This window comes from Cyprinodon tularosa, unplaced genomic scaffold (assembly GCF_016077235.1).
Source record: "Cyprinodon tularosa strain WSP-4 unplaced genomic scaffold, ASM1607723v1 ctg98, whole genome shotgun sequence".
Taxonomy (NCBI): Eukaryota; Metazoa; Chordata; class Actinopteri; order Cyprinodontiformes; family Cyprinodontidae; genus Cyprinodon; species Cyprinodon tularosa.
In genome coordinates this window covers 2,341,279-2,354,219 of record NW_024039762.1, presented here as the reverse complement: position 1 = coordinate 2,354,219, position 12,941 = coordinate 2,341,279, and the positions used below count along the sequence as shown (strand labels likewise).

Sequence of the window (12,941 nt, the reverse complement as noted above, 5' to 3'; positions counted from 1 at the left end):
GCTTGTAAAACACTGTGGCCATTAGTGTGTGCTGAGAAAAGGTAAATGAAACGAAAACACACGTAAATCCTTCAGACACACACCATCGAGGAACACTGGGGACATTAAAAAGTCCTCCACTCAGAAGGCATACCCTCATGTGAATCATAAAAAAGGCGATTCACCTTTCAGTCTTTTTCTAATGTATCGGCTTCAAGCTGTTTTGTAAAGATAGGCATGGATCAGCAAGCGTTAATTAACAACTGTGTTAACAACCTATTATTATTCTATTCAATTACTGCTCCTGGAGCCCATTATGGCTCTTAGGTCGCTTGTTTTAATCACAAAGAAAAAAACAAAAACGGTTACGAACAAAACACAGCCAAGTCTCAGAGGAGAATAATGGCAGAAAACTGTAGTTTCTTAGAATGGAAAATCAAAAAGAATAAATTATCTTTTGATATTTTAAAAATGGTTAATAAATATTTTATATTATCTATATCTTTATTCTTTTTGTTAGAAGAAAGATTTAGGTTTTAAAAAGTTCATTTGTGAAAGAGAATCATTTCAATCTTCACAGCTATACAGTAAAAAGTGTAATGCGTTTATTTTAAAAGGTGCAACTGTTCTTTTAAAAACTATATTATTAGACCCTATGGTCACGCACTGGTTCACAAGCACTAAAAAACTTGCAGGCTGCAGAAGGACACAGCCACAGCTGAAAGGATAAAGGGGTGGGATGGTGTTCAAAACACACGGGGCCTTAATCCAGAAAGGACGTATGTTGGTGGAGAGTAAGAATTGATTTAAAAGAAACAGAAAAAAAGGTGTGTTGGTTGAGAAAAACAATGGCAAAGGAAAATAGAATGTTTGGTGGCATTAAAACAGGCAGTAAAAGTAGAGAAAATAATATATTGTTCAAATTTAACAAAAAAAGGATTAAAAAAAGTTGGAGTCAGGGTTTCTAAATTCAGCTCAGAGCTACTGACATAAACCACTGACAATTAAGCGGAAATAGTCACAGTAATTAGCCTCTTGAAAATGCAACCAAATGGTGTTAATAAAACTAATAAAACAACTTGAAAACTTGTTTTGTTTTCAATTTTGTTAAACATTGGATTTAAGATCCGAGCAAAACTTTAGTTCTCCTTTTTGTGTTAAAAAAAAATACAATCCACCAAAACAATACAAGGCACAGCTTTGTATTCAGGAAAAAAAACAACAACTGTTTAAGGTGTTTTCATGCAAATCCAGGCCTTGGAGGTCTTTGCTGGAAATATGACTAATCTGTGCCAGAGATCTTTTTGTATACAAAGTACAGGCAAATCAGCGTACTGCACGTACACCCCATTGTTTACCCTTTTCCTTCTTGTAGGCATATCCAGAAAGAAAACTGATATACTTCTGTAGCTTTCTAATCTGGGATTTAGGATATATATTATTTTTCCCCCGGTTTTTTTATTCCTCTGAAGCAGAACACTGTAGCATTATACATCAAAAATACATTTTTAACATCCAAAACATGTCAGACATCTAGTGGCAGGCAGGATCTTTTTGATTCTTCAGTGGTAGCTGATTACAATCTCTCCCTCCCACCTGGTCATTTGCATCTACAGTCACCCTTGGGGTATTTTAGGCACACAGAAGATAGGCTGACTCACAGACAGCAACGCGGTTCAAAGATGGACACCCCTGAAGCAGCCGAGAATCCTGACAATGAATACATGGCAATGGATGCTGACCAGTGGGAAGAGCCAGACGACACGTATGAAAATGGAGACATTGATATTGATATACGACGGAGAGATGGTCTACCTGCACCGGGAGGAGTCCCTGCTAATATGGGCCCCCAGCAAAGTATTCAAACCCAAAACAGTGCAACCTCTCCAAGACTGCCTGTGCATGACAGGTACATGACGATAAGATGGCCACCGTTAAACGCAAACAGAGGATCGGGGAAATCACAGCAGCCCGGTAACGTCCTTAAATTTCAAATAATGTAAAATGAGCAAAAATGCAAAAGAACTGTTATACATTATTCTATGCTATTTAGAGCTCTTGCAGAAAATCGTGTTGGGGCTGATTTTGGTGTGCCTGCTGTTACTCATGTTACTGATCATACTGGCTATTTTCTGTAAGTACTTTTTAAATACTGCAAAGGCTGCAGAACCTTTCTGTTGAAATATTGCACATTATTTGAAACATGGCAGTTTAAATGGTCAGACCATATCTTTTTCTAATGAAATATTTAAGAGTCTATGATACAATGCAAGCAATGGCTTCACGTCATTTTCCTGTATGTTTTAAAGACATAGATGTGACACAGTTGGTAATCATAGCTAAGGGTTTGTGAAGTATGTCCCTGTGTGCTTCTAACAGAAATTAAGACAGCCTCCTTGCAATTTCTTTCATGTAAAGATGGAATTCTAGGAGAAAAAAATTCAAAGGTGACTGAAAAATCAGATAGACTAGAAGATAAAATCAAGAAACTGCAAGAAGAAATGGGTAAGCTACACATTTTTACCAACAACTGACTAATACAATCAGTGACATGCTAAGTTAAAGAAAAGACAGGTTTTCTCAAAGATGATGTTTAATGCAAATACCTCTCTTTGAAAAAGAGAAGAGAAAAGTCTTTAAGACGATCTACAGCATTTCCAGCTCTACAGAAACTGACTGGGAATCTGCGACGGTGCTGTATGTCCTAAACCATTACGTGCTTGAGGTGAGCTGTTTTAGATTTCAGCTTCTTTGTGAGCACTGGGCAGAAAGTACAATGGTGGTATGCCTTAGTCTAATCTTTTTTTTTTCTTGTGTTCACAGAACCACATGAATAAGAATTCATTTACTCTTCACTACTCCAACTTGTATAACGAATCATGTTACACATGGAACTGCACATGTTAATTTGAATATTCCACCCTTCTGCATGTATGTATGTACTGTATAGATTGTATATATAAAAAAAAAAAATCAGTGGCGATTTCTCATAGACAAGCTAAACCTCCCCCGTAAATTTCGTAAAATTATTGGTAATATGCTTTGTCAACCTTTATAAATGACCTCCCCTCTGCTATGGAGCAGCAGGACTCTGCCGTCAGCCTCTATGAGAAATCTCTGTTGAGGTTTGAGCCTCTGTCTGTTAAGGTAAACCGTGAGAAAGTAGAGACCTGATTGGATAACAAACCGAAATACATCACTTCCAGTGAAGCTAAACCTCTTAGAGCAGGTATCCCCAAAGTCGGTCCTGGAGGGCCACCGTCCTGCAGCTGTGCTAAAGCAGAGAAACCTCTAAAACATGCAGGACAGCGGCCCTCGAGGACCGACTTTGGGGATGCCTGTCTTAGAGGGTCTATGAAGCAGGGGCGGGTCATGAAGCTGGATGCTAGATGCTCATTGGCAAACATACTTAAGGATTTTTGACTGACAATGGGCAGATAGGGAAGAGTCGAGAGGGAAAAGCGATCAGAAGACTCATGCTGTGCTGAAGCTGAACTCTGGAGTTTATTATTATATTATATTTATTATTTCAGAGCTCTTCCCAGCAGCTATTTGCACCCTTTGTTGTAATCGGTTTTATGTGTTTCAACATTTGTTAATGCAATATATAATGTTAGGATTTAATAAAAGTTTAAGGTTATAATTAAGTTTTTCTGATATATAAACATAATCTTTTTATAATATTACATTTATATTAATACTATGAAAAACATGTAATCCTATTATTTGGATATTAGAAAAGTATGGAAAATATATCTGTTTACTAGAAGTTTTAAAGGGCTTGTGTGACTGAATGTGAAACATTTTTACTGATTTGCTATTTGTACTGTAGATTAGCAACAGTTAAACAAGCAGGTTAAGTAGTCAGATTACCTCTAAAGAATGAAACTGCAGTCAGACCCTTAACATCTAATTGTAGCTTTGATTGTTCCACACTCTGGAGGTCTTTGTTTTTTACTTACACATTTGGATAAAGACACATTTATCTTTCTTGTGTCCAAATGCCAAAAAATAAAACACAGGCTAAGCAATGCATTTAGTAGGGGAGGGGCAACATTGTGTCTAACTCTACGTCTCAAAGAAAAACAATCATATGACGTACAAATGGAGAAGGATTTATTTTTGAAATTCTAGCTATTTAACACTTTTGTATACTTTGGTACCAGTTAGTGGCTCATGTCTCACTGGGGTGTACAGAAATATGCACATGCTCATGTAGCTAAACCATGTAAATAGTAAATTTTACAGCGAATAAAAAAAAAAGCAAAAAAAACCCAAAAATGATCTGTAGTATTTTTTTGTCAGTCTTGTCTGAAACAGAAAATGTTACAATCTGATTAAAACTTGAACAAAGTTCAGTAAATGAATTCCTATCCATCCATTTTCTCCTGCTTATTCCATCAGGGGGACAGGCGGGGCCGGTGCCTATCTCCAGCAGTGTCGCCAGTCTGTTGCAGGACATCACAGAGACACACAAAGACTTCCAACCATGCACACACACACTAAGATAATGACAATTTAGAAAAAGATACCAAATAAACTAATAGACATGTTTTTCAGACTGTGGGAGGAAGCCGGAGTACCCGGAGAAAACCAGCATGTGCAAACTCTACGCAGAAAGACCCTGGAATCGAACCCAGAACCTTTTTGCAAAAACTGATAATGCATATTTCCCAGTTTGTAGCACTGCTGAGTGCTACAAACATGAGAAAACAGATGAGAAAACCCATTTGCTTTCTAATCAATATAAAGTAAAATGGATCTAGATTTATCCACAATTTTGAATGTTCAAAATTTTTACGGCTCCAGGAAAAAATAATAAGTACAAACACAAAATTATCAGCTGCATATTAGCATAGTTTATATTAATAAAGGAGTATTATTTTAGTAACTAATGGAAAAAGATGTCATTCATAGTTGCACTTACAAAGTACTTCCTATAGGGGGCATAACAGCAACATAACTGTATAAAGCTGGAGTCATTTGGACACTTACATAAGTTTACACAGTCCTTATTTGCATTTAGTCTACATGTCACCTATGTTTACAGTTAAATCCTCACCATTGATAATTGATTACCTTATTCTTTATTGATAAGTAACTGTATTTTCTTTTACACAAGTTGTATTTTTTTTAAAATCACTACCAAATAAATGTGCTTTATTTTATCTTTTTTCGACAACAAACCCCCCCATAGATGGAAATCCTTACACAAATAAGAGTATTTATGTGGTCTGTGAACATGAACGCTTATAAACAGAGTTTCACACCACGTATTTCCAAACAACAGGAAGAGAAAGCGCAGCTTCCTGTAAAAGAATGGGTGGAGGTGGCAATGGTCGCTCCTAACTGTGTCCATGTGCATGTACATACAATATAATCATTTTCTGAAAGACGTAGCATTTCTGTCTACAAAATCAATCATTTAGGTTTTAGTGGCTAATATTAATGTGTTTTAGCTTTATGTGGTGACTAAGCAGCAGTTCCTTAAACTGCTAAAATAATCAGAAACAGAACATCAACACAAAGCTTTCCGTCTTTCCCCGGACAATAACATTATTTCCTGTGGAAAGGTTTCTGCGGTTTGAGTCAGAGGTTATAATGTGTTAATCGCTCCTCCTAGAATAAACCGGAGCCTGATTCAGACTTGGTTTACTGCTTGTTTAGAAGATTTTCCATTAAAAGTTAGGAGGCAAAAGCAATACACACATAAAAATTATGATAATAAAAAACTGTGATAATAAAACACAGAAAAGAGGCAGATTTATTTTCTCTATTTTGTGAAAGAACAGAAATATATACTATTGGAGTGCATAAGACAAAACCAAATGTCCAGCTATTTTCATCAGTTTTCATCCCAAGTCTACAAATAAGTAGTTATATGGGAGAACCTATAGGGAAATACTGGGAACTACTTCCTGAAATTGCATAAGAATAAAATTAAAAACATGTGAGACTAACAGAAAAAACTAAATTGTAAAAATTTGTTCCAAATAGGTAATTTCTTGCATCATGACTGCACAGAAAGAGGGGCTTCTCTTCATTATTCCAGTTATCTGCTGGATACTGAGGACAGTTTTAACCCAATGCAATGGCTCTTTAAAGCATCCTCAGCACAAATGTCATAGTTTTGTTATGTAACAAATTGAAACAAATAAATCATTTTAAATCTTAATTCCCACATAATAAAGTATTTTTTTTCTAAAAATATTTGTTTTCAGTTAAACTAAAATAAAGTCTAGGTTGTATCTGTGAAAAGTTTTAAAATAATATTGGATAAACCTGTGTTCTAACAGGGCAGTGTAGATCTTTGAGAAATCTTTATATGCATGTAAGAATGAGTGGATTAAAATAAATAAATAAAACGAAACCAAAACGATCAACAAATACAAAACCGCCTCTTACCATGCAGTTCATTGCAAAGTGGTTGTGCTGTGTCTGCAGCTCCACAGCATGCTGGTGATTCCCTCCAATCTCAGTGTAGCTGGTCAGAAAAAGGCCCTTGTTGTGCATGATCCAATCAAACATCTACAAATAAAAAGCATAAAGGGAATATAACAAAGATTAATTTAAAAAGGAAAAAGCTTTTTCTGTTTTATGCTGAGAACAGCAGCAAGCGGGGCCTGTCGCTGAGGGTCTGTTCTTTAAACCTTTCACTCAGCATCTTAGCACCTATTTCTCTAAAGTCATCTTTAAGTCTTGTTCTTATGGAATAAATAGAAAAAGAAACACACATTTACTGGGTTTGCTTTCCTGCAAAGACTTTTTTAACAGTTCAGCAAAGTTTTTTTTTACATTTATGAAATAATTTGGCGAAGCATATCCAACACTGCATGGCTTTTACCTTTCAACAGCTATGCTACTGTATGCGGTTGTCAATGAAAAAGCAGAAAAATATCTGAAATATCTTCAACTTGACAAAAGTTTAAAGCGGTCCGGTAACATTTATCCATATTTACCACAAGTTTGCCTCTTGAATATTTAGCGGAACATTTCATATGATTGAAAAGCAGCTTAATCTTTTGTTGATCTGAATGTGAACATCTCTTTTTCTTACATTTTTAAATCTTTTCATACATCCTAAAAGACAGTTAATCCTAATGTTTTTTTTTGTGTTTGAGTGATTATCTTGTTGTTTGAGCCATGATTTGTCTCTGAAAGTGAGCTTTCTGACCCTGGACAGCATGCTTACCACCAGAATAACATGACAGTCTTGTGAGTTCACTCTAATTTGCAGAGGTTTAAGATTCCCTAACAAGATAAAGAAAACAGTTTCATAATACTTTTTTTCTTATTATTTGAAAATTGAAACATTTTATTTTTTGTTCTATGAATAGTAGTAGTAGTAAAATATTCCAGGTTTATTCTTTTGGGCTTGCAAAGATGATTTGTGGTGAAAGAAAACAGATTTTCTGTCATTCTATTTTCTATGTTTCTGTCTGCATGAACCATCTGATCAACAAAAGGTTGCGTTATTTCTTGCATCCATGTAACCTACAGTTGCTCAAAACCTCAAAAATAAATTCAGGGTCACAGTATCTTAAAGCTGCTTCAGACATTACCCTAACCTTTAACAAGAATATAAGTAATCCCATTTTTGATCCGTGTCAACCATGGTGCCAAAGTACCATAATGAGGATGGCTGCTTAAAAGCTTCAAGGCATCAGTGATACACAATCCAGAGTATAATCTAATTTCAAACATAACATATACTAAAGGTACCCAAGTTTAAAACAAATTAAATTATTGCTCAGAGAAATGAAGCTTTGATTCAATAAGCTACAAGGTACTAACTCATTTATCTGTGTCTGCATCCCTTTGGAAATGTTTGCAAAGTGGGTCAAAAATAATTTTTTTAATCCTACATCATGTAGCAGATGTGAGACTAACTTACTTTGACAAATTAAAGCAGATTTTCTGACCTTCTCAGCGTCCTGCTCGAACAGCCGAAGCTGGAAACACTGGTCCAGCTTCAGCTTCCTCATGTGCCACAGCTGCTGCAGATTTTGCCGCGTCCCGTGCAGCTTCTCCAACAAAGCCGTCACTTTAGCTACCAAGTTGTGTGCGTCCGCATGTGCGTGATGACCATGATGGTGGTCATTGGAGTCTCCGCTGGCTCCAACGCTACGGTTACTGTAGCCTCCTTCGCCGCCACCCCCGACCCCTGCAGCCTGTAGCTGTAGTCTCTGGAGCAGTCTCCGACCCTGCGTATCAAGCTCCTCTATAGATGCCTTTGTGGCCCTTTTCTTTAGTGCAGCGTGCTCCTCCATGAGCCGCCTGGCCGCCTCCAAGTCCCGTGGAAGGTCTCGCTGAGACAAGGTTTCCTGGAGTTCTTCGAGGCGTGCCAGCGCTCGCGCTGCATCACTGGCAAAAGTCTCAAAAGAGAGCCGCACCTGCAATGAAAATGTCTAAACTGGAGATTAAATTGTACAATACAGATTAAGCTTACCTAAAGGAAGGATTTTAAGATAGAAGGTAACAAATAACTGGAAATCTGCCAGAACTGGGATTAAATATAAAGAGGAAATCCTCAAACCTCGATCCAATCGTCATGGTTATACTCCAAGCTGCCGTCGAAGTCAGCAGTGAGCTGGGAAGGGTCAACGATCTTGGTTAAACCGTCTAAGGACACCATCACCGTCTGAGGGACGTTGGGAGATATGGGAGTGATAACAAAAAAGGCATAAGGACGGGAAATCGGAAAGATTGAGAGTGAACCAAGGGAAATGGAGAAAACAAAAAAACTAAAATAAAATACATAGATGCACCCAATGACAATAAAAAACCCTGCAGACTGACCAAAAAAAAATAGATAAAAAGCATTTTTGTTATTACTAATAAAACTGACACATAAGAACATAAACTGACAGGAAGTAAAAACAGAAAGTTCCTGGTTTAATGGAGAAGGGAAGACATAATAAAAACACCTTCAAAAAGTGGCTGAATTTGAAGGGGAGCTGGTATCGGATTCTGTTTTGAATTTAAACAACCACATCTATGAACATATTCACATTTATTACGCTGCTACAAAAAGGCAGAAACATGAGCCTTTACAGGGAAGTGCTCATAAATTCTGCATTAACAAAATGTGGAGAAAGTGACTTTTTTACTTCTTCATGTGAATGTTATTTTTTTAATAATTATTAACAGCAGTATGTTTGACATTCTTGCAAACTAAAGGTCATCTGGGATTTGGAAGGAAAACATCTTTCACTTCAGTCCCAATCAGCAGCAGTTGTGAAAACCTATCAGGATTATATGTTGAGTCCATCTTAATTATCTCCCTTTGGTCCTGAACTTTGCTACCAAGCTGAGAGTTAAACTGACAGCTTCCTATTTGACTGCAGACTAAAAGAACTTTGCAGGAATTACAAAAGCAATCCAAACTTAAAGTATACAAGTAAACTTAGGAAGAAATTCTTTGCATGTCCTATTTCTCCTGGTTTTATGGTAACTGGGTCAGAACTAAATATACCAGCTACACGGCCACTTGGGACAGAACAGTGTTGCTGTCATAGTGCAGCAGTCCAATTAAGGCCAATAAAAAGGCTGTTTCTTTTCAAATTGACAAGAATTTTAAATCAACTAAACTACAAGTTTCCTTTCTCATGACACATAGTAATGGATGAGATATACTGTTAAGTTAAAGACATCATCAAATAATACAAAAAAAGACAGTGATTCAAAGTAAACTAGGTGAATTAACTGGATAAAACCCAGGGACTAGATTACAGTGACTGGTAAATGCATTTCTTTTTTTGTGTGGATTGAAAAGCATCACTGACCTCAAATTCAAACTTAGAACTGCCAAAGTTGGTCCGCTGCTTCTGCCAGAAGTTGTCTGGTTTGATGATGAGGGCGACGTGGATGCATGAAGGAAAAGATTCCTGCAGAATCTTCAGCAGCGGTTTGATGCTGTCCCACTTAGAACCACGCATGTCCACAATGACTGTGAAGCCATGTCGGGCCACCTCCTCACTGCAGAACACATTGAAAACAAACTCAAATATGATTTAAAAAAATAAATATAAATATATATATATATATATATATATATATATATATATATATATATATATATATATATATATATATAGTTTGTTTTAGCTCCAAGTGAAGGTCCAGTCCTCCAACACGTCTGGAGAGGAGAAAAGACAATAAAAAACATTGAAGCGTTGAAATTTCCCCCTGCTACTTACCAGGAGTCATGCTGCCGTACCAGCCCATAAAAGGTTATTTCTTAGCATTAAAGCCTATGATCTAAATGTGTCTAGCTGTAACACAGAAACAGGCGCAGGCCGTCCTGCTCTATCTCACTCTGACCTCACTCTGAAAACAGAGCAGCAGCCAAATGGGGAGAGAAAACAGAGCGGAGAGAAAAGGGAGAGGAGAGCAAGAGAGAGCGAAAAAGAGCTGACATAGAAGAGAGGGTGCAGAAAAACATACAAAAAAGCAGCAACAGATTTGGGTTAGGGGTAGGAAACTAAATCCATCACCCCTAAACTTCTCTGTTCTAAACCGGTCTGCCACCTCACATGATTTCTTCATCTAGAGATGAACAGAGAAACCATCTGGTAGCAAGAATTGTCCAATTATATGTCTGGATGGTGCTATTCAGTGATCACCCCACCGTAAAAGATTAATCAGATATATCAGCCCACCATCCTTTAGAGCTAAAGACAACAATCTATTCTGTGTGAAAGTCATCACTGAGTGAAGATGCTTCTAGAAACCCCACTTTTTATGAGGTATGAATGTTATTCATACAGGCTGCAACAGCAGGAAGTTAAAAGTCAGCAAATGACATCAAGATAAATATATTGCAGCACAGCTTTTCTGTAATATCATTTTTAATGGTTTTAAGCCAGGGGGACATGTTAGGTGCTGATAATCTTTTAGAAATCTCACAGAAAAGGTTCGAGGATATAGGAAATACACAAGGGGGTCATGCTAAGGTCTAATAGTGGGCGCTAAATTAAGTTTAAAATGGAAACTCTCCAAATATATTTTTGGTTAAAATGAGTTAACCCTTTTTTTCCACCACAAAGCTGTATAGCAATTATCTCTAACAAACACATAGGGAGGATCCATCTTTTGTTATAATTACAACAAATACATCAATTAATAAATCAAATATAGGGGAAAATTTGACTATTTCCCCTTCTGATTTTTTAAACAACCTTGTCAAAATTAAACTAAATGATTTGATTTGATGTACATTTTTTTTCTTAAATGTATTAAGTTAAAACGTGTCTTATAAAGGCATTAACAGTTTCACCTTTAGTGACAGCATATGCTGTGAGTGGGCTTAGTTAGGTTTTATTTATAGATAACAGATTTTTTATTATTATTATTTAATTGTTTTGATAGATTTACAATAATGTAGCTCGAACTTGCCATCTACTTTTGGGAAACATACTATTCACCTCTATGATGATGATTTTATTATTGAACTTTCACATTTTCTTCTTATCGGAATAGTAATGAAATACCTTCTTTTTGTTAAATAGAGTTCTGTAATTAGCAAAATTTACAAATTTAGTTACTAGAATCTCTCCCTTCTTCTAGTCTTCTGGTAGCAGCTCAATTTAGCATTTTAATAAAAAATGCATGAAAACAAATTCAGAGTATTGATCTTAACTATGAGTAAGTTAAACAAGTCCTTTTACTGTAAGACACATGGCAAAATGTTGAGAGCTGATGAGATATGTGATATTATGCGTTACAGCAGCTCTTGGTGACATTTAAGAAAATTACAGTAGGAACATATTCATACAAATGTATTCAATTGTAATAAAAATATCAAATTTATAACAATAATATAATGTGATCCACTTGCTTGGCTAATATCCTCCACAGTGTCTCCACAGTGGGCAGCCCAGGACACAACAGGCCCTAACCAGCTTCCTTAGTTTCTTCCTGTCTCCCTTTAAGCTGCTAGGGGGCTCAGCACATAACAGAGGCTACCACAGTAATCTCTTTAAATTATTATCTAAAATGTGTTCATTCAAATATTCCCCACTGATTTAGACTAATTTAAAGAACAAACAATAAGATGGTAATTGTTTGGTCAGGCAATTAATCGATTCAGCTGTCAAACCGCTGTTATCTGAAAGTGATTTCTTGAGGGTGAGGAACAAAATGGAAAATGGCTTGCAGTGCGGACAGTCTTAGTTGTTTGTCCAAAAACACAAACAGGAAGAAGGATTAATAAATTAAAACTTACTTTAAAAATGACTTTTGGACTGTTGTAGAGGTACTTATTGTTCTTAAGCACATACACTATATTGCCAAAAGTATTTGCTCACCCATCCAAATTATTGGAATCAGGTGTTCCAATCACTTCCATGGCCACAGGTGTATAAATTCAAGCACCTAGGCATGCAGACTGTTTTTACAAACATTTGTGAAAGAATGGGTCGCTCTCAGGAGCTCAGTGAATTCCAGCGTGGAACTGTGATAGGATGCCACCTGTGCAACAAATCCAGTCGTGAAATTTCCTCACTCCTAAATATTCCACAGTCAACTGTCAGCTGTATTATAAGAAAATGGAAGTGTTTGGGAACGACAGCAACTCAGCCACGAAGTGGTAGGCCACGTAAACTGACGGAGCGGGGTCAGCGGATGCTGACGCGCATAGTGCGAAGAGGTCGCCAACTTTCTGCAGAGTCAATCACTACAGACCTCCAAACTTCATGTGGCCTTCAGATTAGCTCAAGAACAGTGCGCAGAGAGCTTCATGGAATGGGTTTCCATGGTCGAGCAGCTGCATCCAAGCCATACATCACCAAGTGCAATGCAAAGCGTCGGATGCGGTGGTGTAAAGCACGCCGCCACTGGACTCTAGAGCAGTGGAGACGCGTTCTCTGGAGTGACGAATCGCGCTTCTCCATCTGGCAATCTGATGGACGGGTCTGGGTTTGGCGGTTGCCAGGAGAACGGTACTTGTCTGACTGCATTGT

General features: G+C 37.1%; 2 protein-coding genes across 7 annotated transcripts in view; one reads left to right on the top strand and one right to left on the bottom strand.

The window, feature by feature from the left end:
- The window catches only part of triob (trio Rho guanine nucleotide exchange factor b), a 146,324-nt gene that overhangs the window by 66,419 nt on the left and 66,964 nt on the right, over positions 1–12,941 (bottom strand). For all 6 annotated transcript variants that reach the window (XM_038275789.1, XM_038275788.1, XM_038275784.1 and 3 more), the window contains 4 exons: positions 9,765–9,957; positions 8,516–8,620; positions 7,902–8,372; positions 6,385–6,507 (listed from right to left, as the gene is read on the bottom strand). In XM_038275789.1, coding sequence (XP_038131717.1) covers positions 6,385–6,507; positions 7,902–8,372; positions 8,516–8,620; positions 9,765–9,957 — 892 coding nt within the window. The remainder of the gene's footprint in view (positions 1–6,384; positions 6,508–7,901; positions 8,373–8,515; positions 8,621–9,764; positions 9,958–12,941) is intronic.
- Positions 1,584–4,252, top strand: LOC119777045. Its single transcript, XM_038275790.1, has 5 exons — positions 1,584–1,953; positions 2,033–2,113; positions 2,398–2,484; positions 2,601–2,704; positions 2,803–4,252. The coding sequence occupies exons 1-5, from the start codon at positions 1,662–1,664 to the stop codon at positions 2,884–2,886; spliced, it is 648 nt and encodes a 215-aa protein (XP_038131718.1). The 5' UTR covers positions 1,584–1,661; the 3' UTR covers positions 2,887–4,252.